Raw genomic sequence first — 24,195 nt, forward strand, 5'->3', positions numbered from 1 at the left:
GTGACTCTGAGATTCTGGAAACGCTCAAGAGGCAGCTGGTTGTTGGGTCCTTCCCAACACACTGAAATTCCACCACCAAAACAGTGATGGAAGCAAAACTGAGCAGGGGGGAAAGATGTTGGCATCAACCCTCACCACGGAGGGTCTCCATGTCTTACACTCTTCAGCCACTCCTCCAACTTGTTGCGGATGAAGCTTTGCCACATCTCACTCCACCTCCTGCTGAGGATCTGCACAGACAGCAGCTGCTTCCACATCTACAGAGAAAGAAGCAAACCGTGAGGATCACCCCGATCTCACAAGGGTGGTGGCTTGTGTTGGTCCCATCGCTCACCTCCATGTTCTTCAGGAAGGATTTCTTTTTCGTTGGTGCCATCTGGAAGTGTCTCTCAAGCCACAGTGTGAGGGAATGTGAAAACTCTCTAAATTTTTCCGCCAAATTAAATTGTTGGAATTCCTTGAGAAATCAAAAAAAGGTGAGGCCGAAGCTCCGGTTTCTCCTCAAACAGGAGGTTCAACTCTTCCGACAGCAGCTTCAGGCCTTCTCCTCACCTTGTTGCCTTGCAGCAGCTCCTCTTTGCTGACGAACAGCCCCAGGATCCGCAGCACTGTCATCACGGTGCCAAACGACACTGAATTCGTCAGCTCCTCCAGGAGATACTTCTGCAGGATGTACACCAGGTTCAGGCACAACAAGGCCTCGTCCTCGCTCGGGGCCTTCGGCGATAGGTTGGAAGACCCTGACGGGCACCTGCAGGCACGGGAAAGGATCAAAACTTCCGTTGGATTTTGCCGTTGCTCCTTGCGCCGGACACTGTGAGACGCCGCCAGTGGGGTGTTAGGACACGGCCCTCACGGGTCTCCACGCTCTCCAGCCACAGTGGGGTTAAAAACACCCCCAAAAATGGGAAAATTCTTCCCATTGTCCCTGCCCAGATCCTTTATGGGTGTCTTGCAGCCACTCAAATCCCCTCCATTTCTCCCCAGCCCCTCATTTATGCCCATTAGCACCCCAAATTCCTCCCACCCCCCAAATTACCCTCATTTCCCCCCCCATTATCCTAAAATCTCCCCCATTTGCCCCCCAGGGCCTCCCCATTTCCTCCCAGCCCCCCAAATTACCCCAAACCCCTCCCATTTACACCCCAGTTATCCCCAAGCCCCCCCATTTCTCCCCATCCCCCCCTTTATCCCCCCAATTTACCCCCATTTCCCCTCCATTTACCTCCAGGAACAGCACATTTGCTCCCAACCATCCCCTTTATCCCCAAGTCCCCCCCAGGGCCTCCCATTTCCCCACATCCCCCCCCTTTACCTCCCCAATTTACCTCCAGGGCCCCCCCATTTGCTCCCACCCCCTCCTTTACCCCCAGGGCCCCCCCATTTGCTCCCACCCCCTCCTTTACCTCCAAATCCCCCCCATTTTCCCCATTTCCCCCAAGCCTCCCCTTTACCCCCCATTTCCCCCTCAGAGACCCCCAATTTGCCCCCAGCCCCCCCTTACCCCCATATCTCCCCCATGGCCCACCATTTCCCCCCAGCCTTCCCTTTATCCCCCCATTTCCTCCCAGGGTCTCCCTATTTGCCCCCAACCCCCTCCTTTATCCCCAAATCCCCAACAGGGCCGCCCTCATTTCCCGCCAGTCCCTCAGGAAACCCCGACTCACAGGCCCTTGAACCAGGCCTCCATCCTGGTGGCGATGCTTTCCAAAGCCACAACGAAACCATCTTCCTGGAAAAGGCACCAGAAAAGACAATCAAAGACAAACGTGAGGTTTCCACTCCCACGGCTGAGGAGCTTCCCCACTTAAACACCAAAAAGCAATGGTTTTTGGCAAGATTTAAGGGATTTTCTTTTGTTTGGTCCTCGGATTCAGCTCTAACCCTGCTTTTCTACAATTAAGTCCTTTGGTCCGGCTGAAAATCTCTGTAGGAACCCAGGAAACACCCTGGCCTGCGTTTAAACAGCCCCACCACTCCCACCAGTACAGAAGAAGGTCTCCCACCAGTCCCTTGTCCTTACAGGCCCTGGGGACAAGGCTGTCCTGACATTCACGATGCGCATGTACAACGTTTCCAAGAGGAGCTGGAGTGGAAGCCAAATGCTGGGCAAAGGGTCTTTGGTGAAGTTCTTGAGGGCCACCATCTCCATCACTTTCTTCGCCAGCGGAGCGCATCTTCCAAGCAAGATTTTGTGATTGTCCATCATCTTCAGGACTTTCCTAAGAAAGCAGGTCAAGATCAGATGGAGTTTGGAGGACCAGGAAGCACATTGGGGGTGGTTGAGATGCTACCGCGACTGGGAGATGCAGAGGTGCGTTAAGAAATAGATGAAAATCCCTCTTTTTAACAGTTACTTATAAATAAATGAGACCCTAGAAACAAGAAGCCAATAGTCATCATGATTCTGAAGAAGACACTAAAAATTAGTAAACTATTGTAAGGCTGCAGGTGTTCAAATAATCTGAAGTCGTAAAACCACACTGCGCTGCTTGTTCATCACGTGGTTGGCCAAAACCCCAGCCTAGTTAATCTGTGGATTAAAACATTTAAACATTTAAAACACGGATGAATTGAAACTTTTGGCTTAGTCATGTTTAAGCTGATTATAATATTTCAACTGTTACAAAAAATGGTTGATAAAGTGTCTAGTTTTAATATTCTTTTTAAGATGAACTTATCAGAAATTAGAAATGTTAAACAGAACATCAAGAGAAGGTTGTGGAAGAAAGAGGCCATTTGAAGCTGGATGACTTGATGGCCCTGAAATGGCCCAACAGACCACGTGATCAGGAGCAGAACCAAAGACAAGAAAGGACTCACTGGGGTTTGACAAGCAACTCTACCCCAAAGCAGGAATTTCTGGCAATTCACCTGTTTTAAGGTCATTAGGACAACACCCAGGGTTCAAGTTGACCTTGAGAGGCTGGAGCAGGGAGGTCGCGCCAACCTCCTGAAGTTCAACAAAGTCAAGGGTGAGGTTCTGCACCTGAGCCAGGGTGAAGGTTATAAACTGAAGGAGGGTGGGTTTAGATCAGATTTAAGGAGGAAACATGGTATGATGAAGGTGGTGAGACCCTGGAAGGGGTTGCCCAGAGACACTGTGGGTGCCCCATCACTGGAAGGGTTCAAGGTCAGGTTGGACGGGGCTTTGGGCAACCTGGGCTAGTGGAAGATCGTAGAATGGGTTGGGTTGGAAGTACCCTTCAAAGACCATCTAGTCCAACCTCCCTGCCATGCACAGGGACATCTTCCCCACCACTGGAAGTGTTCAAGGTTGGGTTAGATGGGGCTTTGAGGATCCTGGTCTAGTGGAAGGTCTCCCTGCCTGGGGCTTGGGGGTGGAACTGGATGATCTTTAATGTCCCTTCCAACACAAACCATTCTGTGCTCCTTCAAAGGGACTTTGAAGGTCCCTTTCAACCCATTCTCTCCCCAGAACTGCTCCCAGGCCATGCAGCGCCCTGCTCCATCCTCTCCTTGAGGTCCACCAATGCTCCTTCAACACCCCCTGGGGCGGGCAACACAGCCCGTCAAGGAGAAGGGGCAGCTACTTGAGAAGCCGCCAAGCGAAAGGACTGAAAAACTCTTTGAAGAGCAGGAGAGTTCATCACCCTGCTCCTACCTCGGCCTTTCGGACTCACCATTGCTTCTCTTCATCCCCCCGCAGCTGTAGGAAAGCTTCTGAGGGAAGTTCATGCAGGAGAAAGGGGTCCTCCGCCCTCTCCTTGATAGCGTAGAGCAGCGGGACCAACCAGATCCACAAGGTACCATCAGCGGTCTTGAGACACATTTCCTTCAGAGCCTGAAAGTATTTGCTGTCCCCCCCCAGAAAAAAAAAAAGGCCAAAAAAGTCAAAACTTCCCATAACCGACCTCTGGGATGGCAGTGGGAGACGTGTGCCAACGCAGGACAGAGTCTTTTCCCACAAGACTGCCTGGAAAGAGCTTGGATGGAGATGCCTCCAGGGGACAACCAATATCAGAGACATCCAACACACTTCAAGGTGTCCCAAGATGGGCTACCCCAAGGCCCGAAGCCACCAACCCGGGTTTGTACCCCCTCAAAGACCCCTTGGGATTACACATGGCACCTAAAGCCACACGTGGGGACAACGGAACTGAGCTTCCACCCGCTAAAGCTGTCATTGCTCCAAGCCAGGAGGTTGACCCAGCCTAAATTACCTTTTTCCTCTCAGTTCTTTGTATTTTTCTTCAGAAAACTCAATGGCCTGGAATTGTTTTTCAGCCTCAGCGATGGACGCCAGGGGAAGGGAGATGTTATAGCAAAACGAGATGTGAAAGACAAAGAGGAGCTGAGGAAGTTTTGGTTCCTTGGTCTTCAGCATCTTGATGATTCCTTGGAGGAAGCCACTGACATTTTCTCTCACCTGGACAACAAGAACACGGAGAGGACGTTTCACCATGCTGGACACGATGGGTTTTCTCCCAGAATGGCCCAAGAGGAGGATGGGAAGTGGAAGATGCTGCTGCTCAGGGAGAAATTATTTACTCCTGGTGCCACGCGTCCATCCAGGAAGGTCCTCAGTGCTAAATACACAGCGCCAGGGAAAGCTCTTCCCCCACCCCGACGATGTCCAAGCCATCCCCCAAAATGGCGGACACCATTTTGCCGCCTCCTCGGTGGGCTCAGCGGACACTTACTGCTTCGTACAAACCGAGGGCAACCTCAAAGTCTTTCATCTTGACATCCCACAGACAGATGTGGATGCTCTCCATGTACCGGTCCAGTCTCCTCTGCGTATCCTCGAGGAAATTCCAGGAGGTGGCGTGAGCAGAGAAATCGCGCTCCAGATATTCCATCTGGATCTTGCACCCAGGCGTTGTTTTGAATACAGGATTCCACACGCCGGTGCTGCTGCTGGGGAAACTGCATTTGATGTGTTCAAAGCAGGTCCATGTTCCTGGGGCAAAAAGGAAGAGTTTGGGAACAAAACATAGACACCACGCTCAGCTGAGCCTCGAAAGCACGAAACCATCTGAGCACTTCTCCAGCCCATTTTCCAGACAGGATTTGGGTGCCAGCCGTGAGTTTTATTACAAATTAAAACAGCCCATTTGTAGGAGCAGCTTATAAACCTGCAGCTTGAAACCTCCTGAAATAAAGCAGGATTAAAGGCGAGCCGGCCTACGACCATCACCACCATGTCCGGTTATGACTTTGGGGTAAATAACAGCGTTTACCATCCGCTTTGATCTCCATTTCGGGTATTTTCAGGACACGATAGAATTGAGCCTTTCTGCGCTTGAAGGTCCCCGGGATGTCGGAGTTCTCTAATGAAACGTGCTCCAATTCACACTCTCTCTCCTGGCTGAAGGTGTTAACGAGGGCGTATTTATAAAAGATGGGTCCTTGTCTCAGGCGGGAAAGGGTGATCCTGGCGCTGCCTATGATCACTCTGTCTCTGGAAGAGGAAGAGAAGGAGCTCGTTGGCTTTGGGGTTGGCCACCAAACTCAACAGTCAAGTTTGGACTCATCCAACCAGACACTGTTGGCCTTCAAAACCTCAGGGAGAAAATCCACAGCTGGCTTCATCAGCCAGGGGACTAATTAAACCAATGTCCTCGCATGGGACTGGAAGACCTTGGTCCTGGACAAAATGGCCTCTCCATGACCAATGGGGAAACTGGAGAAGCCACCACTGAGTGCTACGGCTCCACCATTTGGGAGTTCACATCCAACCTCTGTAGGAACCTGCAGCAAGGTCCCTCCACCCAGAGAACTGAAGCAGAAACACCTCCTCGGGTGTTAAATTCAAGCCTCTTTTGTTGATTAATTTAATTTTTTTTTACCTTTTCTCCATGTTGGCGAATTCTTCGCAGATGCCGGGTTCTTTGTAGAAGACAACGCAGATTTTGTATTTTTTGTCAGGGTTACAATTTTCTGAGAGTACAGCAACGAACTCCAGGGTCATCATGGCTTGTGGTGGGTAACATCCACCAAAGAGATAAGAGCTTGGCTGGCAGCTGGTGGAAAAGAGGTGGTGGGTCCCCACTGCATCTTCCCACCACCGTCCCCCCTCCCTGTCTTTGCCGGCTCCCCCATTCACATCCACTTTGCTTGGCTCTTGGCCAACAGTCCCGGACGTTGCATGTTCCCCACTTTGTCACCTCCCACCCTGTTGAAGACCCCTTGGTTAGTCTGAGGTATTTTGGGAAGACCTGGATGCCTTGGAGCCAGCACCTGGCACTTGTGTATGGGAAGAAGACACAGAAGGACATCCTGGGGATCTCGCTACACTAACCAGGGGTGGGATTTGGGGGGAAAAAGGGACCTAACGATGCTCAAGCTGCATCTCCTCCCACCTTAGCCCCTTCCTCTGGGGAGCTGCTGGACCTCCAGCTCCCCAGATACAACCTCAAACCCTTTGGTGTTAACATCCCTCCATGCAACAAACCTGCTGGAAGGGCCTTGGCCTTCTCTGATCTCCTCGTCACCTGTAACTGAGGAGAAACCATCAATTAACGCCTCCAGAGATGGTGCCAAGTCAAGAAAAGGTAGAAAGCAGGGTTCACCAGGGAGAATGGGGGGGTTCCTCGTGGCTTGGGCATGGTCTTCGTGGAAGAAGAACCCCAACGTGCTCTAAGAGTGAGGCCTTCGCCATCCTCCAGGCACAGACCCTGTGGGGACAGGGACGGGCAGCAAGGCCGGCAGGGTAAGGGCAGCCACTGGCACCGCATCTTCCTTCCCCGGGGACCCAAGAGGCTTTTGGGTGCAGTGTCACCAACACCTTCCACCTCCCAACCAGCTTTTATCGCCCCCGATGCCACTCAGGCAGCAATTTCTCTGCCAGAGAAAACAACGGCACCAAAGAAACACCCTCGCTGGTACCCGCACGGTTGAGGTTCCCCCGATTCGTCATCTCTGCGCTCTTAACGTGATCCTGGTCCTCCTCCTGGAGAGAAGCAGGAAGTGTTGAAGGAAAAAAATGAAGCTCAAAAGGTGAGAGTTCAAAGGCCTGGAGAGACAAAGGGCTGGGCGAGATTTTCTTTGGAGCATTAAATGCCAAAATCCAGGTTGGCAATGCTGTCCCGGCATGGAAAACTCAAGCCTTGTCCTCCCAGAGCTTTGGCCACCAGCTCCCAAAGCTGGAGTGGACTCACCAGATTCCTGAAATGCTTCTGCTCCTTCGTTCCCGATGCTCCCTTGGGGTGGGCGCCAGTGTTCTGGACATTCCCCTTCTCCAGCAACACGGAGCGGTGAGCCGGGGTCTGCCAGACCAGGATCTCATCTTGGGGTGGGACTGCGGGAGCCTGGGGAGGAGAAGAACAGAGTTATGGCACCTTCTGGGGGACGTTGGAGCTGCTTCGGAGCACAATGTGGCCGTGACCATGGGTACAACTCATTCAAGACCAGAACCCAACCAACACGGGACCTCTTCAGCACCACCAACCCCTCCCAGATACCTCCCACCATCCCCGTGGCCTCCAAATCTTCTCCATCAGGTCCCAAAACTCGCGTGCGCGCACATGCCTGGACTAATAACCCCATTTTTTCTGCCTTAAAACAAGCTGTTTTCTTTCTAATTGACTTCTCCAGTGAAGGATTCTCCTGGGTTGAGCAGGGGTGGAGTTAATTTTCCCACAGCGCATCGTAGGATGTTGGTTTGGGGCCAAAACAGCGCTGGGAAGGGCGAGTTTTGCTGATGAGCGTGGGCACAAGGGCTCTACGTCTCCATTTCCCCCCAACCCCATGAAGCTTCACAGGTTGAGAGTGGGAACAACTACGTGGAGGACCCCGACTGACCAAAACCCAGCTCCACCTAACACCATTCTCCACAAGAAAAAGGAAAAATGGGGAATTTGAGGGGGGTGGGGTGGGTGGTTTAGTTGCATTTTAAAGGCGGGGGGGGGGGGGGGGGTAACTGGGGACATGGCACTTCCCCATCAGTGTTTCCTGACTCATCACTTTATTCTCTTTAATTCCTTTCACTTTTCCTCCATGAAATGTTTTATCCTGCCCTAAAGTTGGTTTCTCTTCCTCCTGCACAGCCAACACCCAAAGGCAGAACCAGAGCTGGCGACTGGCAACGTGGTGCTTTGCTGATAAATAGAAGCTGCTTAGACCCCAAAATCTGACATTTTCACTGGGAAAAAACTGATTTCAAGCTACTTGAGAGCTCCAAGCACCCACTTGTTCACTGAGGGATTTGCTCAGACCCCAAAATCTCACATTTTCATTAGAAAAAACCTGATCTCAAGCTACCTGAGAGCTCCAAGCACCCATCTCCTGTTTCCTTACACCCCACAATCTGACTTTTTTGCTAGAAAAAAACTGTTCTCAAGTTATCTGAGAGCTCCAAGCACCCACTTTTTCACTGAGGCATTTACTTGGATCCCAAAATTTGGTATTTTCACTAGAAAAATCCTGTTTTCAAGCTACTTGAGAGCTCCAAGCACCCACCTTCTATTTCTTTAGACACCAAAATTCCACATTTTCACTGGCAAAAATCTGATTTCATGCTACCAGAGAGCTCCATGCACCCACCTGTTTGCTGAGGGATTCCCTTAGACCCCAAAATCTCACATTTTCACCAGAAAAAACAGTTTTCAAGCTACCAGAGAGCTCCAAGCACCCACCTTCTGTTCCCTTAGACCACAAAATTCTACATTTTCACGAGAAAAAAAACAATTTCAAGCTACCTGAGAGCTCCAAGCATCCCCTTGTTCACAGAGGGATTGCCTTAGACCCCAAAATCTGACATTTTCGCTAGGAAAAAAAACGATTTCAAGCTCCCGCAGAGCTCCCCGCACCCACCTTCTGTTCGCTGAGGGCTTCGGGGACCAGATCCTGCCCGCATGGGCTGTCTCTATCTCGTGCCGCCGCCTCCGCCGAGGGCTCTGAAACGCCGCGTTGCCTCGTGAGGGGTCAATCCCACTCCCACTCCCCTCCCACTCCTGCTCCCTCTCCCCTCCCGCTCTGCTCCCACTCCCACTCCTCCTTTTCCTGCACCCCCAGCAGCTCCGTCCCCCTCCGGCAGTACCTGACTCACCGGGCAGAACCTCCCAGGACATGTCGTTGCCATCAGATGCTGGATCCCCTGTCGAACCAGTGTCCTGGTGGCCCTCGGCAAGGGCCAGACACAGCCCAGGGCTGCCGTCGCCTTCACCCCACGCCGAGGGGCCGCTCACCTCCTCCTCCTCCTCCTCCTCCTCGCCAGGTCGGGGCTGCGGGTGTAGCTCTTCCCCCCCACCATTTCCCTCAGAGCCCTCCATGGTGGCCACCCAGACCTGGGGGGGCACAGCAGGAGGAAATTTTAATCGCTAAAAACTCAAACTCTGACGGAAAAAAGGAGCAAGCATCTCGCTTTAGAGTGAGACCTATTTAGGGAGCTCCGGGGCTCCAAAATGTCAATTTAGGGAGATTTTGGGCTCAGAAACAGTGACTTAGAGAGGTTTTTGGCTGAGAAACAGCAATTTAGGGAGATCTTGGCCCAAGAAACACCAACTTTCGAGCCATCGGAAACACCATTTTAAGGAGCTTAGAGGCTCAGAATGACCCATTTAGGGAGCTCTGGGGATGAAAAACAGCAATTTAATGAGATTTGGGGCTCAGAAACAGCCACCTAGGGAAATATTGCACTAAGAAACAGCAATTCAGGGAGCTCTTTGTCCGAGAAACACCAACTTTGGCAGCTCATGGGCCTCCAAAACACCCTTTAGGGGAGCTTTTGGGCTCAGAGAGGCCCATTTAGGGACCTCTGAGGCTCAAAAACAGCAATTTAATGAGATTTGGAGCTCAGAAACACCCAGTACAAAATCTACTAAGAAACGGCAATTTAGGGAGCTCTGGGGCTCCAAAACATCATAAAAGGGAGATTTTGGGGTCAGAAACAGTGACTTAGGGAGCTCTTTGTCCAAGAAGCACCAACATAGGCAGCTCTTGGGTCTCCAAAACACCCTTTTAGGGAGCTTTTGGACTCAGAATGACACATTTAGGGAGCTTTTGGGCTCTGAAACACCAATTTGGGGAGGTTTGGGGCTCAGAAAAACCAATTTAGGGAGTTCTGGGGCTCAAAAACAGCAATTTAATGGATTTGGAGCTCAGAAACACTCACCTAGTAAAGTGCTGAGGCTTGGACAACCAAGCCCAAGCCAGAGTTGACCTAGAGATGAATCCTGTATATTTTATAACTGATAACGATTGTGCCATTAGGTATTGTACTGTTAGAACAACCCACTTCTGCTGATGTAAAAAGTGCTAAAGTGTTGAAGTACTGAACCCTGAACAACAGGCCCCAAGCCGAAGCTGTTTAGTCTGTAATCATTAACAAAGTCTGGAAGCTCACCAGTGAAAGAGGCAGCTTAGACCCAGTATAATCAGGAGTGAGGAGAGAATGTATCCACCTTCCCTTGTTCAGCCTGTTCAAGGCTGAGAACCCAAGTATCCGGCCTTGTTAGAAACTCCCTTGGTTTCCCCCCGAGCCCTGGCCAGGCTCTGGGGGAATCTCCTGTCAGACTGACACCAGATATTTCCGCTTAAACAAAGGCGCCAGCTCTTCTGCCCGGCTGATTTTTGGGTCTCTAAGGCCGGACCCGCTCCCAGCGACTCTGGAGGCCTCAGCTCCGGGCGGAGGCACCGCGTAGGATTTCCCCTGCCCGGGCCAGGCTCTGCCAACCCTCGTGTAACCGGGGCTGCCCAGCGCTGGGGGCTGGGGGGGTAAAGTCTGTGATGGGGATGGATCTGTCTGAATCGCTGTTCTCTCTCTCGGGTAGCAATGATTTGATGCATCACCCTGTATTTTCCTGTTTGTTGCTTTAAGTGCACTATTCTGTCTTTTCTTACTGCATGTTTTCTGTATTACACTGTTACATTGGTTATCACCAATAAAATACACCTGCTCTTTTCACTCTGGTGTCTGTGTTTAATTGGTATCCCTAATCAGCAAAACACCTAGAGAGCTTTTGGGCTAAGAAACAGCAATTTCAGGAGTGCTGGGGATCCAAAATGTCGATTTAGGGAGATTTTGAGCTCAGAAACAACAATTTAATGAGATCTGGGGCTCAGGAATACCCACCTACGGAGCTTTTCCACTAAGAAACAGCAATTTAAGGAGCTCTGGGGCTCCAAAATACCGACTTAGGGAGATTTTGGGCTCAAAAACAGTGACTTAGGGAGGTTTTTATCTTAAACCCAGCAATTTAGGGAGCTCTTGGACTGAGAAACACCAACACAGGCAGCTTTTGGGCCTCTAAAACATCCTTTTAGGGACCCATTTAGGGCTCAGAATAACCCTTTTAGGAAGTTTTTGGGTTCTGAAACAGTTATTTGAGGAGCTTTTGGGCTCAGAAAGACCCATTTAAGGAGCTCTGGGGCTCAAACCCAGCAATTTAATGAGATTTGGGACTCAGAAACACCCACCTAGGGAGCTTTTGCACTAAGAAACAACAAGTTAAGGAGCTTTGGGTCTCAGAAACACCTATTTAGAAGGCTCTTGGGCTCAGAAACACCCACTTGAGCAGCCTTTGGTCCTCAAAAACATCTGTTTAGGCAGCATTTGAGCTCTGAAGAAACACTGCCGGGAGCTCTGGAGCGCAGAAGGAGCAATTTAGGGAGGATTTGGGCCAAGAAATACCCATTTATGAGGAAGGTGAGAGCACGATGGCGCCGCTTACCTGAGAGGAGGCCGGGGCCGAGGGGCTGCGCGGTGCTGATGCCCCCCCCCGAAGCTGCGCCCCGGGATTGTCCCCAAGCTCCTTCCTCGCCCTGAAAAGCCTCTGAAAAGTGAAAGGTTTTGAGCGGGGGGGGCGGGGGAGCGGCTGTTCCTGCCTTTGGGTGGAGGAGGAACCGGCCAAGCCCGGGTCAAGGTCCTGGGCTCAACCCAGTGGATTGGGGGGGGGCAGTGGGGGGAGCAGGTTGCCCCCGGACTGGGTTTAGTGCCCCCCCCCCGCTGTTGGGGAGCCCCCACCCCAATAACTGAGCATTGAGGGGGGCACTGAGAGCACTGGAGAGATGCCATAGGAGCACTGGGGGAGCACAGGGATCTGCACTGGGAGCACTGGGGAGGGGCACTGGGAGCACTGGAGGGAGCAAGGGATCCCCAGTAGGAGCACTGAGGGGAGCCAGAAAGCCCCACTGGGGGGAACTGGGAGTACTGGGATCCACAGTAGGAGCACTGGGGGGGGGGCACTGGGAGCACTGGAAGGAGCCAGGGGGCTGCATTGGGTGTACTGGGAGAACTGGGAGGAGATGGGGAGTGGCACTGGGTGGAACCGGGAGCACTGGTGCAGCACAGGGATCCACACCGGGAGCACTGGGAGGAGCCAGGGAGCTGCCATAGGAGCACTGGGGGGAACTGGGAGCACTAGGAGAGCACAGGGATACGCACTGGGAGCACTGGGGAGGGACACTGGGAGAACTGGAGAGAGCAAGGGATCCCCCGTAGGAGCACTGGGAGGAACAGGGAGCACTGGGATCCACACTGGGACCACTGGGTGGAGCCAGTGAGCTGCCACAGGAGCACTGGGGGGAACTGGGAGCACTAGGGGAGCACAGGGATACGCACTGGGAGCACTAGAGAGGGGCACTGGGAGAACTGGAGACAGGGATCCCTAGTAGGAGCACTGGAAGAACTGACCGGGGGGGGGGGGGGGTGTGTGCACTGGAAGGAGCAAGGGATCCCCAGTAGGAGCACTAGGGGAAGCCACAGAGCCGTACTGGGGGTACTGGGAGCACTGGGGCAGAACTGGGGGTACTGGGGGAATCCAGGGAGCAGCACTGGGAGCCACACTGTGGGGAGCCAGGGATCCGTACTGGGAGCACGGGGGGTGGCACTGAAAGTGCTGGGTGGGGCACTGGGAGCCGTACTGGATGCATTGGGAAGAGCCAGGGAACCTTACTGGAAGCACTGGGGAAGCGGGTGACTTGCGGAAAAAATCCCTCTATAACTTTGGAGTTATAAAGCGGGGACGTTTATTCAGCGCCGGGCACATGGGGGATAGCGCCACCACAAGCACGCGCGCCGTTTGCAGCTCCCGTCCGGCTTATCTGTTACAGAATAGTGCATGTGATGGACGGTACGCTGTTAGTTCATCAAAATCGGCGAAAAGACAACGGAAAGGTGAACTGTCATATGAACTCTCGCACATTGTACAGAACTAACAGCAAGTGCTTCACTGAACTAACACGAGAAAACGACATTGTGTAAAAGAGTGAAAGAAAGGGGGAAGGGGGGGCAACAAGAGAGAGAAGTGTCTGTACTTTATAAAGCACGAACAAGGACGCCCATAAACCTCCTTACTCAAGAGCAGCAATGAGCCTAGACCGATGAGAGCACTGCAAGCTTGTAAAATCATCACGTTCCAGGCGAAGGATGAAAAGTACACTGTGAGGAGGACCTACGGCCTTCCTCCCGAAGACCACCGCCCATGATTTGAAGAGCCCGGCCCGTAATTTTCAGCAGCATCTGCGCAAGCGTAAAGGACTGATGAGCTAATTACCATGCGAAGCGGGAGTAGGCGGGTTTAGGTAATGTATATGTATAGGCGTTTAATGAATATACAATGCGTTGTAGTGTAAAATTTAGACAAAATTCCTTGAGAGGTGCGGGCCGTTGTTGGAGCAGGAGACTCCCCGGCCGCCCAGCGCTGTTTTGCTTGGTGCCGCTTGCTAAATAAAGAAATTGGAAACTCTGGCTCAGCCAATTTTAAGAAGTCAGTTTATAACAGTGCATATTCCTAGAACGCCTGTACACGTACATGGCCTGTCCCCGCCTCCCCTCGCTTCTCATGGCGATCAGGTCTCCTCCCCTTGCGCCTGCGCGATGAGCTCTTCAAGCTCCAGGCTCGGGTCGCAAATTCCTGGGCAGGGGTTGTAAAGATGAAGTACCTCTTCTTCCTCGCTGATGAACTTTTCACCCTGTCGCTCTGCGCAGCCTCAGTTGTTCTCTGGGTTCTGACCAGGCTGCCAGGCCAGTTTGTGCCGGAATTTGGGGTAGTCTGTTGCTGATACCCCCAACTTCAAGGACTAGGGGAGACTTCTCTTTGGGCTAGGAGATAGTCGCCTAGCAATGTTATCAGCACCGGGTATGTCTTTGCGAACAGCCCCATACGCCTCCTTTTGTCTTTGCGCAAGTTCCCCAGTCTTGCACCATCAATCTAAGGTTGCTTAGACTCCCCATCTCACAGGGGGGCGGAGTCGGGCACTGGGAGCTGTACTGGGCGCACTGGGACTCCATCTCCCATGAGCCCCCGCAGCCGGGCGGGGGTGGGGTTTGGGGGGCGCCGTGACGTCACTTCGCGCGCAATCACGATGGAGGAGTTGGGGCTGCCGGGGGACGAGGCGCAGGCTGGGGGGACCCGGGAGGGTGTCGGGCTGCTCCGGGAACCCTCCTGCGCCGTGGGGAGCCCTCTGCCGTTTCTGGGGGCCCCAACAGCCACATCAGCCCGTGCCGATGGGTGCCCCCCCCCCCCGGTACCCCCCATTGCAGGGTACCCCCCCCACCTCTGAGTGCCCCCCAGTGTCTCCCCCCCACCTTGACCCCCAATTTCTGGGTTGCGAGTCCCCCAACATGGTTCCCCCTCCATATCAGGGCCTCCCCCTCCCATTTCAGGCCCCCCCCCCATTTCAGGGAGTCCCCAATCCCCAGACTTCCCCCCGCATCTCTGGGTGCCCCCCAATATCTTCTCCCTCCATTGACCCCCCCACTTCTGGGTTGTGACTCCCCAAACATGGTTCCTCTCCAATTTCTGGGTGTTTTCTCCCCTGTTTTGGGGTGCCCACCCATATCTAAGTGGCCCCCCCCTCCATTTGTGGGTCCCCCCCAAGATGAGCTGCCGACTCTGGCCGCCCCCCCGCCCTCGGCCTCTTCTTCCTGGTGCCAGAACCTGAGGACCTGGAGGAGCTTTACAGCCACTACAAAGTGAGGGGCAGGTTTGGGGAGGGATGCAGATAAATGAGGGGGTGGGGGGCACCCAAAACCCCCCCCTGAGCCTCCAGTTGTCCCAGTAGAAGCTGCACCCAGACGTGCAGGAGGAGTACATCAAGGACAAGTAGAAGAACATCAAGAAGGAGTTTCTCCACGCCCAGGAGGAGGTGAAGAGGATCCAGAGCATCCCCCTGGTCATCGGGCAGTTCCTGGAGGCTGTGGACCAGAACACAGCTATCGTGGGCTCCACCACCGGTGGGGGGTATGTGGGGATGGGCATGGGGGGTTGGGGGGCACCGTCAGGAGTGGTGGGGACGTGGGGATGGGGCTGGAGAGTTGATGGTGGCCATGAGGTGTCAGGGGTGGTGGGGATGTAGGGATGGACATGGGGGTTGAGGGTCATGGTTGGGTCTGGTGGGGACGTGGGGATGGACGTGGGGGCTTGGCATCATGGTCAGGGCGGTGGGGCCATGGGGGTGGACATGGAGGGTTGGGGACAGCTGTGAGGGGTCAAGTGTGGTGGGGACGTGGGGATGGGCATGGAGGGTCGAGTTTTCCCACCACCACCCCCATGGTGATGAAGTGGTCTGGGGTGGTGGGCACGGAGGGATGGACATGGGGGTTGGGGGTCATGGGGGGAAGGAATGGTGGGGATGTGGAGATGAGCCTGAAGGGTTGGGGGTCATGTTTGGGTCTGGTGGGGACATAGGGATGGATGTGGGGGGCTGGGGGGCATGGTTGGGTGTGGTGGGGACATGGGGATGGGGATGGAGGGTTGATGGTGGCCTTGAGGTGTCAAGTGTGGTGAGGACGTGGGAACGGACGTGGAGGATGGAGTTTTCCCACCACCACCGCCATGGTCATGAAGTGGTCGGGGTGGTGGGGATGTGGAGATGGATGTGGGGGGTTGGGGACAGCTGTGAGGGGTCAAGTGTGGGGATGGACATGGAGGGTTGAGTTTTCCTGCCACCATCCCCATAGTCACGAAGTGGTCTTGGGTGGTAGGGACATAGGGATGGGGCTGGAAGGTTGATGGTGGCCATGAGGGCTCAGGCGTGGTTGCTAACCCCGATCTGGCCGTGTTTACAGTCTCCCCCTTCTCCAACAGACCTGATCCGCAGCCAATGGATGGTCCTTGTCTGCCCCTGCCAAGATCCAGAGAGCGAGGGAGCTTTTCCAAGAAAGAAACTTCGAACCTCCCCCTCTGAGCTGGTCCTGCAGCCGGACAGAGAGGGTCCCACCTGGGGTGCCAAACTGATTCATGGAAACAGACTCTACAACTCAAATAAAAGCACCACGTATGTTTACTCCAGCTGGGGTGCAAGGGGATTTCTCCACAAAGCTTGCACCCCCCCCCGCACATTTTACCCAAACCTCACCGAGTGTGGATGTCCATATTCATTGGGTTCCATCGCACAAACACCCATGTGCAGGGTGAGGCTGCGTTAGTTCTAGAGGCTGGTGTCAGCAGTTGATGTTCTCTTTGCACCTGCCCATTGCCTCCTGGGGGGCGTCTCCGGGGTCTGTTGGAGGAAGGCTCACAGTCCTCCTCACCTTGTACTTTTCCTCGGAGCACGAGCAGATTCTCTTGGCCAATTTCTTGAATAACAAGAGTTATGACACACAATATTGCTGACAAAACCAAAGTGATCCAAACCAATACCAAGGGAACCACGATAGGGTGACAACAACCAGTTCAGGATGCCTGCAGCAGTAGGTGACCATCCAAAAAGTGTGTCCCACCATCCATGTCCTGCATCCTTTTGCACTCTTTCCAAAACTCGGTATATTTCTTTCACATTACGATTAACAGTTATTACGGTTTTCTGCCTGTTTCCCCTATTTTTTTCCAAAATCTCAATCAAATCCTTATGTTGTAGTAATTGTTTTACCAAGGTCAGATTGATCCCCATAGGTGCAGGCAGCAATTCATGAATCAACGTGTAATTAGATTGCAAAAGCAGGTGAGATGTGACTGGGGCTAAATAGGAAAAGTCACGTCCGATAATCTCAGTAAAATGACAAACACAGAAATTTGAATGATTTTTTGTCTCTACAGCTGCTTTATCCACGGATAAGAAATCACAAACAGTCCTCAAACATACACAGCCTTTGCCAGTCTATATGAGTACTGCCTCAGGGTTTGCATCGGGATGAATCTCCAAATGACAAACACTTTGTTCAGTAGCCAAACAAATCCCTTGTGCCTCAATGGCATTGATTTATTTACATTTATTCACAGATTCATTGATTTTTTCACAGATTTATTGATTTATTTACATTTATTCACAGATAAATCCTTGTTGTTCTCGTACAATGCAAGATTCCAGATTGACAGTTTGCCGTTTTTCATTCACCTTTTGGGCCCATACTCTATGCTCAAAAGGATAGAGTACAGTTCCGTTGTGGTTCAACCCTAATGCAACAACAGGATAAATTTGATATATGGTGGCATTATATATAGTAACCCAAAGGCTGTAGCTGTGTTTGTGATGGGGTTATAGGTAAAGTTTACCAAATTCCAGCAGGATGGGAGTTTCTTCTCTAAATCAGTGGCACTGTCCCCAATTATTTTCTAGATTTCAGTGGGGAGGGTGCCTTCTTCACCTTCTCTTATAATTGAGGTGGCTACTGACTGCATCTGCATTTGAGCCTGGATACAGCTGAGAGCCCAAGAGAGGTTATTCTGGATATTCTGCAACCAATTCGTGGTCCTTTACGTTTACCTTTTCCCATTTTGGTAATAGATTTGACAACAGCCACTGGTTAGTCCCCCAAAGCCAATAAAGAAGATCGCAAAGGCCGCTGTAAGTTAGCCAAATCGCTAATTGAGGTAGCCAATTTATTCATTATTACCTCCAAATCAATACTATTTAAAACCCCCAATCCTGTCCCCAAAACCCTGCTTAGGTCACTCTGCGTTCGTCTCGTGTGAGGAGTTCGTCTTTGCAGCCAGGTTCTCCACCCCACATAAGAATTCCTTAGGAAAGGTGAGCCAGCTGGCTGAATTTCCAAAACACTGTTTCCCATCAGCAGTTCAACTCGTTTGAGAGACCATGCCGGGTTAAACAACAGTTGTTGTTGGCCTGTATTTCTGATCACATACGGTCCAATTCCAAAGACTTTTGGGCTAAGCACAACACTTGGTTGGGTAGCGGGTATTACAACATCTATTCTGAGTCCTCCCCAGTATTTGGTGTTATTTTTGCCACACATAACTTTATAGGAGTACTGCACAGCAGTCAAATTTAGCCAACACTCTAGGGTTTGATTTGTACACAACGAAACAGGGCCACGTGGTCCAGTTCCATAACTGACTGTGGGTTCAGCGAGGGCTTCAGTGATCAATCCGCAATTTACTGTGATGTCGTCCCCCTGGACCACTGTAAAAGGGGGTGTTAACTTCATCTGTCAGCGTGAAGAGGGTGTCTATGCCATGGGGTACGACTCCTGCAACAAGCACCACTGGAGGCTTGTTAGGCCTGACAGGCCTCCTGCCAGCGGATTAGGTTGCCAATTGCACACCACATAGACTGGTTTAGTCAAAGGTGAAGTTATACCAACAATCCCCTGGTTAGTAGGAGAGTTCTGCAGTGATGCTGGAATTTGGATTCAAAAGATTTCCAGAGATGGTAATTGAGGAGGCTTTCTCATGAAGAGATCCTTCCACTTTTCTGCATCCCACCTGGATGACCCTCTCCCACTTGGGATATGAGGTGGCCCAACTACATCAGCCCCGGATGGGGCGAGACACTCCCGAATCGATTGCCCCCTCGAGACGCAACCAATTTTATGGTCCAACCGACAGTCCAGCCGAGTTTGTCCCTACCTCAGGGACAGCAGGGACCGCACCCTGGGGGCGAGACCCCAGGGTGGCCCTGGCAGTGAAGTGTGATAATCCACCAGTGGTGTGGGGGATATGCTCCCTCCATAATATCTTAAATTATTCAACCATTAGCATCCCTTTTTTTATTGACACCGGAGCAGATGTTACAGTTATTCCTGAGACAAACTGGCCCCCACACTGGGAACTAGAAAACGCCCCTCTGGAGGGTGGAGTCGGAGGACTAACTCGAGCTCGGAAGAGTGTTCAACTGGTAGCAGTAACACTTCACACTGATAAAGGGCCAGAGAAAACTATCACTCTTTTTCCGTATGTGATGTCAGGAGTTCCACCTCTACTCGGAAGAGATGCTTTAGCCCTATTAAGAGCTAGGGTAACAAATTTACCATAAGGGCCACTGCTGTATACCCGCTCCCACCAATTAGACTGACGTGGAAATCATCTGATCCGGTGTGGGTCGAGCAGTGGCCCCTGTCGAAGCCTCGAATGGATGCTCTTCTCGAGTTAGTTGACCGTGAATTACAGTGAGGTCGTACAGAACCTTCCATCAGCCCATGGAACACCCCAGTTCTTGTAATACCCAAACGAACTGGCGAGGGGTTTCGCCTCCTCCATGACCTGCGTGAAGTAAATAAGAGAATTCAACCTATGGGTCCCGTCCACACGCTGTTGCCTATGAACTCTATGATACCGGAAGGACAACCTTGTGCTGTCCTTGATATTAAGGACTGTTTTTCTATACCTCTGCATAAGGAAGATAAGGAGCAGTTTGCTTTTTCTGTTGTGTTCCCAAACAGCCAACGCCCCAATTTACGTTTTCAGTGGAAAGTGTTGCCTCAAGGAATTATTAACTCGCCCACTATCCGCCAAATTACGGTGCATCGAGCGCTGGCACCGGTCCGGCGCAGTGACCCGACTGCAACCATCATTCAATACATGGACGATATTCTGATGGCCGCACCATCAGGAAGTCAGGTGGACCAATTAGTGTCAACGGTCTCAGAAACTCTGAAAACAAATGGGTTCGAAATCGCAAGCGCGAAAATTAAAAGACGACCATGTGTGACTTTTTTGGGAGTGGGGATCACAAGTTCTAATGTGACTCCCCCCTCAATTAAAAATCCGTCTGCACATTAAAATACTTCATGATATGCAACAGCTAGTAGGGTCCTTGCAACGGCTTCGTAATATTGTTCTGATCCCTCCCGAGATCATGGCCCCTCTGTATGATCTTTTAAAAGGAAAGAATCCATGGGAACAAAAAATCTTGACGACAGAAGCAATGAACTCTCTTGACTTTATTGAACAACAAGTGTCGTCAAGCACACTTGCTAGATGGAACCCAGGTGTACCACTGGATCTGTATGTACACTTCACGGAAGGGGGGGAATAGGAGCATTAACCCAGGACCCCTCTGAAAAAGCTCAACCAATACAATGGATAGTTCTAGGAAAACCATCACGTGCATTCTCTCCAGGAGTTGAGTGCCTTGGTAATCTTATCGTGAAAGGCAGAAAACTCGCCCTAAGACATCTAGGTATTGAACCCGCCACAATATATTTACCCTTCCGCAAACAGCTTCCAATGCAATTAAGGTATGGGATGTTGCTCCTACCCATCCCATCTTTAAAAATACCAGCGCTTGGTGCAATTATACAGCAACAAACCTCTCTAAGTCTAGCAATACTCCACTTCTGTTACCATCAGGAATATTCTTTATTTGTGGAGATAGAGCATGGCCCATTATCCCTTCTCATATAAAGGGAGGCCCATGTAGTCTTGGTCATCTCTCTGTTTTGACTCCTAATACATCTATGATTTTGCGGTATCGTTTATCCCACAGAGCGAAGCGCGGCATGCAATCGGTGGTGATGTCGGAGTATTTGGCCATAGCTCTTATCGGATTTGGTGGAGAAGTCCGGTACACTACAAAGCCTCCCTGAACTCAAATGCTGACAATTGTCAACATCAACCTTCTGCGAAAAATCATGGACCAGCCCCAACGGGGACCAACGGTCTTCACAGATGCGTCCTCAGCGACCTCGACCGCGGCAGCCGTATGGCAATCAGAAGGAGAATGGCGCTGCATTAAAATGACCGATCGCACGCTTTCAGTCCAGCAGCTAGAAGCGACGGCCGTAGTACTAGCGTGTGAACTGTTCCCAATGGAACATCTTAACATAGTGACCGACTCGATGTTTGTGGCCAAACTTTGCCTGGCTATGTCAGAACCCGGCGCATCAACATCTACGGTAGCACTGATGCTAGAAGAAGCACCTTTCAGTCATCCATGTCAATAGCCATACCCCAATTAAAGGGTTCTTTCAAATCGGTAATGATAAAGCGGACGCCGCTGCAAAAGGATTGTGGACACTAAGAGATGCTCGCCAGCTACATGAGTCCCTCCATATTGGAGCTAAAGGACTAGCAAAGAAGTGTGGGATTTCAATTACTGATGCAAAACACATAGTAGCTACGTGTCCTTACTGTCAAAAAACGCCATTATGGTCCAGCAGAGTTAACTCTAGAGGTCCTAAAGCTTCCGAAGCGTGGCAGACGGATTTTAAGCTTTGTCAACTGCTAAAACCGCGAGCATGGCTAGCAGTAACCATAGATACATATAGCAGAGTGATTGTGGCCACAGAACATCTCAAAACTGACTCCAAGGCGACCATCCAGCACTGGCTGACGGCCATGCCGTGGCTTGGCATCCCTAATCAGATCAAAACAGATAATGGTCCGAGTTTTGTTTCTAAGTTAGTTCAAACATTTGTTTCGAAATGGGGAATTACTTTAATACACGGTATTCCGTATAACAGTACACGACAAGCCACAGTAGAACGAGCAAATCAGACTCTGAAATCTAAATTAGAGGTACTGGTGAAAACAGAAGGTTTTACCAATGCCATCCCTTCAGATCAAGCACACCTTTTGTCAACCATGCTGTTAGCATTAAATTAATTCCCTAGGGAGGAAGAGGTAAATAGCCCCGCCCAAAAACATTGGGCCATTCGAGCATTAGAAGGCGGCCCATTGGTTACAATTAGAAATGAGTTGGGAGAATGGGAACAAGGGTGGAGACTAGTTTTAACAGGGCGAGGGTACGCCGCTGTTAGAAAAGATGGTAGAGTTAAGTGGTGTCTGCTTAAATCCATTAAACCGGACCTTCAGAATAAAACTAATGAAAACTGTGAGGTTTTGTTCACAGGATTAGATTGTCGGACGCCCCCATAATCCGCATGTTCCGGTAACAAGTGAAGATGATGAGCTGGCAAATACCTCATATACACCTAGAGGTTTCACACCTGTGGTATCTAAACAATGGAGAAGTGATCCCCGGCAATGTTTTTGTGTGATTTTATTTTTGGGGCTTGTATAAACATCAACCATGGGAATGGGTGTTAGCAAGGTGGGAGGATCAGAAGATAGTACAAAGAATTGTCACGCCGGGGCCCTTTAACTTTCAAGCACACCTGTGTGACTTAGCTCCCATAACCCCTTGTCTGAATCAGAAAAAGCACTGTATGTGTCCCAGTTCCAACCCTGGCAAATCCTACTGTAATGCTCCTAATCAGTATCAGTGTTCTTATTGGGGTTGTGAAAAAATGATACGGGATGGACCATTGGTAGAACTTGGGGTCTTAGATACTGGGAATCTGGCACAGATGGGGGGGGGGGGGGGGGGGGGCTGTTCTTTATTAAAAAAACAGGAAGTAAAGGGTGGTGCAGCAATTGGCCCTAACAATGTAATCAAAAATGATCAGCAAGGAAGAGAAAATCAGCTGATCCCCACCTTTGTTTTAATCAGTCCCTTGCCAACTAAATAAATAGTCCCCTTAAGTGAATCGAATATGAAACCTCACCCTTTGCCTGGCAAGCCATTTTATGATGTGTTAGATGCTGTTTTCAGGTCACTGAATTAGTCAAACCCAAATTTTACAAGTCCCTGCTGGTTATGTTATGATGTGTATTCCTCCTTTTGTGAGGGCCTTGTCCTCAATGTCCCTTTCAATTACTTGTCAGATATCAGCCCAACCCAATGTAGGTGGGACACACCGCGAAGAGGAATTACTCTAAATCAAATCAGAGGCCAAGGTGTGTGTTTTGGTAATATCATGCTGGAAAATTGGGATAATGCTGTTCGTACAAAAATTGTTGCAGTCGATAGAAGTTACAGATGGGCGATTCCGTCTGTATCTGGAATGTGGGTTTGCTATCAATCGGGGGTAACCCCCTGTGTGTCCCTTAAGATTTTTAATGATGCTATTGATTTCTTTTTGGAACAATCTCTTTCTTCGCTCTTAGAAGTTGCCTTACAACATTGTTGTCGATTGTTTTTTATTTATTAGCTGTCTGATGTGTCTTATGTTTATAGTAGCAAAATTGTAATATGTTTCTTTTTAACAAAATTTTTATCCTGTGGAATTTTTGTATTTTAGTTTATTTGGTTAAGCATGAGGAGGGGGGAAATGTAGGTCGCTAAGGTTTGCTGGTCAGAAGATGTCGCGCTGTACGGAAATGTAGGACCCCTCTCCAGATAGCCAATAGCGTTTAGCTTATGACGTAAGCGGACGGAAGTGACGCTGCAAACCTACACTATATAATGCTGGGTTAGTTATCAATAAACGCCATTTGCCATCCACCACACTGGTGTCTGTGAGCTGATGGCCCAAGCGGCCTGGGATTGGTCGCCGTGCCGCTCCTGAACCAGGTCACCATGCCTCCAAAGGCAACAGTTCTCTTGGCCCCAAACTTCTCCTAAGTGTCCGTGGCCCTTCCTAGATTGCCGGTGGATCAGCCCGTGAGCTGGCTCCCGTGGAGCCGAGTGCCCAGCAGCCTCCTCAGTGCTGGGCAGAGCTGAGGGGTGGCTGCTCGTGCCTTGGAGGCTCTGCTCCGGCTCAGAGAGCCCGGGGACCTTTGCTGTCATTTTATGAGACAGGGTGTGCATCCAGCTTCTGGTTCCCTGCGGCTCCCAGGCCTGTTCCTGCAGGGCTGCTCCCTGGCCAGCTGTTCCCATCCCGGGTCACTGCTTGTTCTGGCCTTGCAGTCGCTGTGCCGGGTGTCCCTGGTCACGTTTCCTGCAGGCGACATCCCTTCACATCGGTGTGTGCTTTGGAGATGGGAAGTGCTGTCCATCGTGCGTGAGGATAATCTGAGAAATAGGGATTTTTAACAAAGTATGAACTAAAGTTTGCTGAAGTAGAAGGTTCTTTAACATTGACCAGTTTTGTTGTTACGCGAAGTAATAATTCAATATTCTTACCAGAACTAGGAAGTTATCTTTTTTGACTTTTACAGCTCTTCTGGACTTTTTCTACACCCAGGGACCCCATGCCAACCCCAACCGTGACCATCTCCCTTCCCACTCACACCAGACCTTTCTGTGACAACTTTCCACCTTCCCACATGTGCTTTCTCAAAATTCTTGCCCATCTCCTATTCTCCCCAGAAAGACTCAAAGCTC

The 24,195-nt window shown here is 51.0% G+C and overlaps 1 protein-coding gene and 1 long non-coding RNA gene across 6 annotated transcripts in view; both read right to left on the reverse strand.

Annotated features, from left to right (window-relative positions):
• The window catches only part of LOC141972326 (E3 ubiquitin-protein ligase rnf213-alpha-like), a 51,293-nt gene extending 42,057 nt beyond the window's left edge, over positions 1-9,236 (reverse strand). Inside the window, exons 1-14 of the mRNA XM_074930205.1 lie at positions 9,014-9,236; positions 8,779-8,861; positions 7,125-7,274; positions 6,853-6,916; positions 5,814-5,940; positions 5,205-5,425; positions 4,665-4,924; positions 4,185-4,390; positions 3,645-3,818; positions 2,024-2,222; positions 1,668-1,732; positions 553-751; positions 335-457; positions 159-257 (exon numbers count right to left, since the gene is read on the reverse strand). Coding sequence (XP_074786306.1) covers positions 159-257; positions 335-457; positions 553-751; positions 1,668-1,732; positions 2,024-2,222; positions 3,645-3,818; positions 4,185-4,390; positions 4,665-4,924; positions 5,205-5,425; positions 5,814-5,940; positions 6,853-6,916; positions 7,125-7,274; positions 8,779-8,861; positions 9,014-9,236 — 2,193 coding nt within the window. The remainder of the gene's footprint in view (positions 1-158; positions 258-334; positions 458-552; positions 752-1,667; positions 1,733-2,023; positions 2,223-3,644; positions 3,819-4,184; positions 4,391-4,664; positions 4,925-5,204; positions 5,426-5,813; positions 5,941-6,852; positions 6,917-7,124; positions 7,275-8,778; positions 8,862-9,013) is intronic.
• A 5,603-nt stretch (positions 9,237-14,839) lies between these two features.
• Positions 14,840-24,195, reverse strand: part of LOC141972287 (uncharacterized) — a 28,567-nt gene continuing 19,211 nt past the window's right edge. For all 5 annotated transcript variants that reach the window (XR_012635361.1, XR_012635360.1, XR_012635364.1 and 2 more), the window contains one exon: positions 14,840-23,883. This is a non-coding gene — a long non-coding RNA (uncharacterized LOC141972287). The remainder of the gene's footprint in view (positions 23,884-24,195) is intronic.

The sequence above is a fragment of the Athene noctua genome, chromosome 32, assembly GCF_965140245.1.
Source record: "Athene noctua chromosome 32, bAthNoc1.hap1.1, whole genome shotgun sequence".
In the NCBI taxonomy this organism is placed as follows: Eukaryota; Metazoa; Chordata; class Aves; order Strigiformes; family Strigidae; genus Athene; species Athene noctua.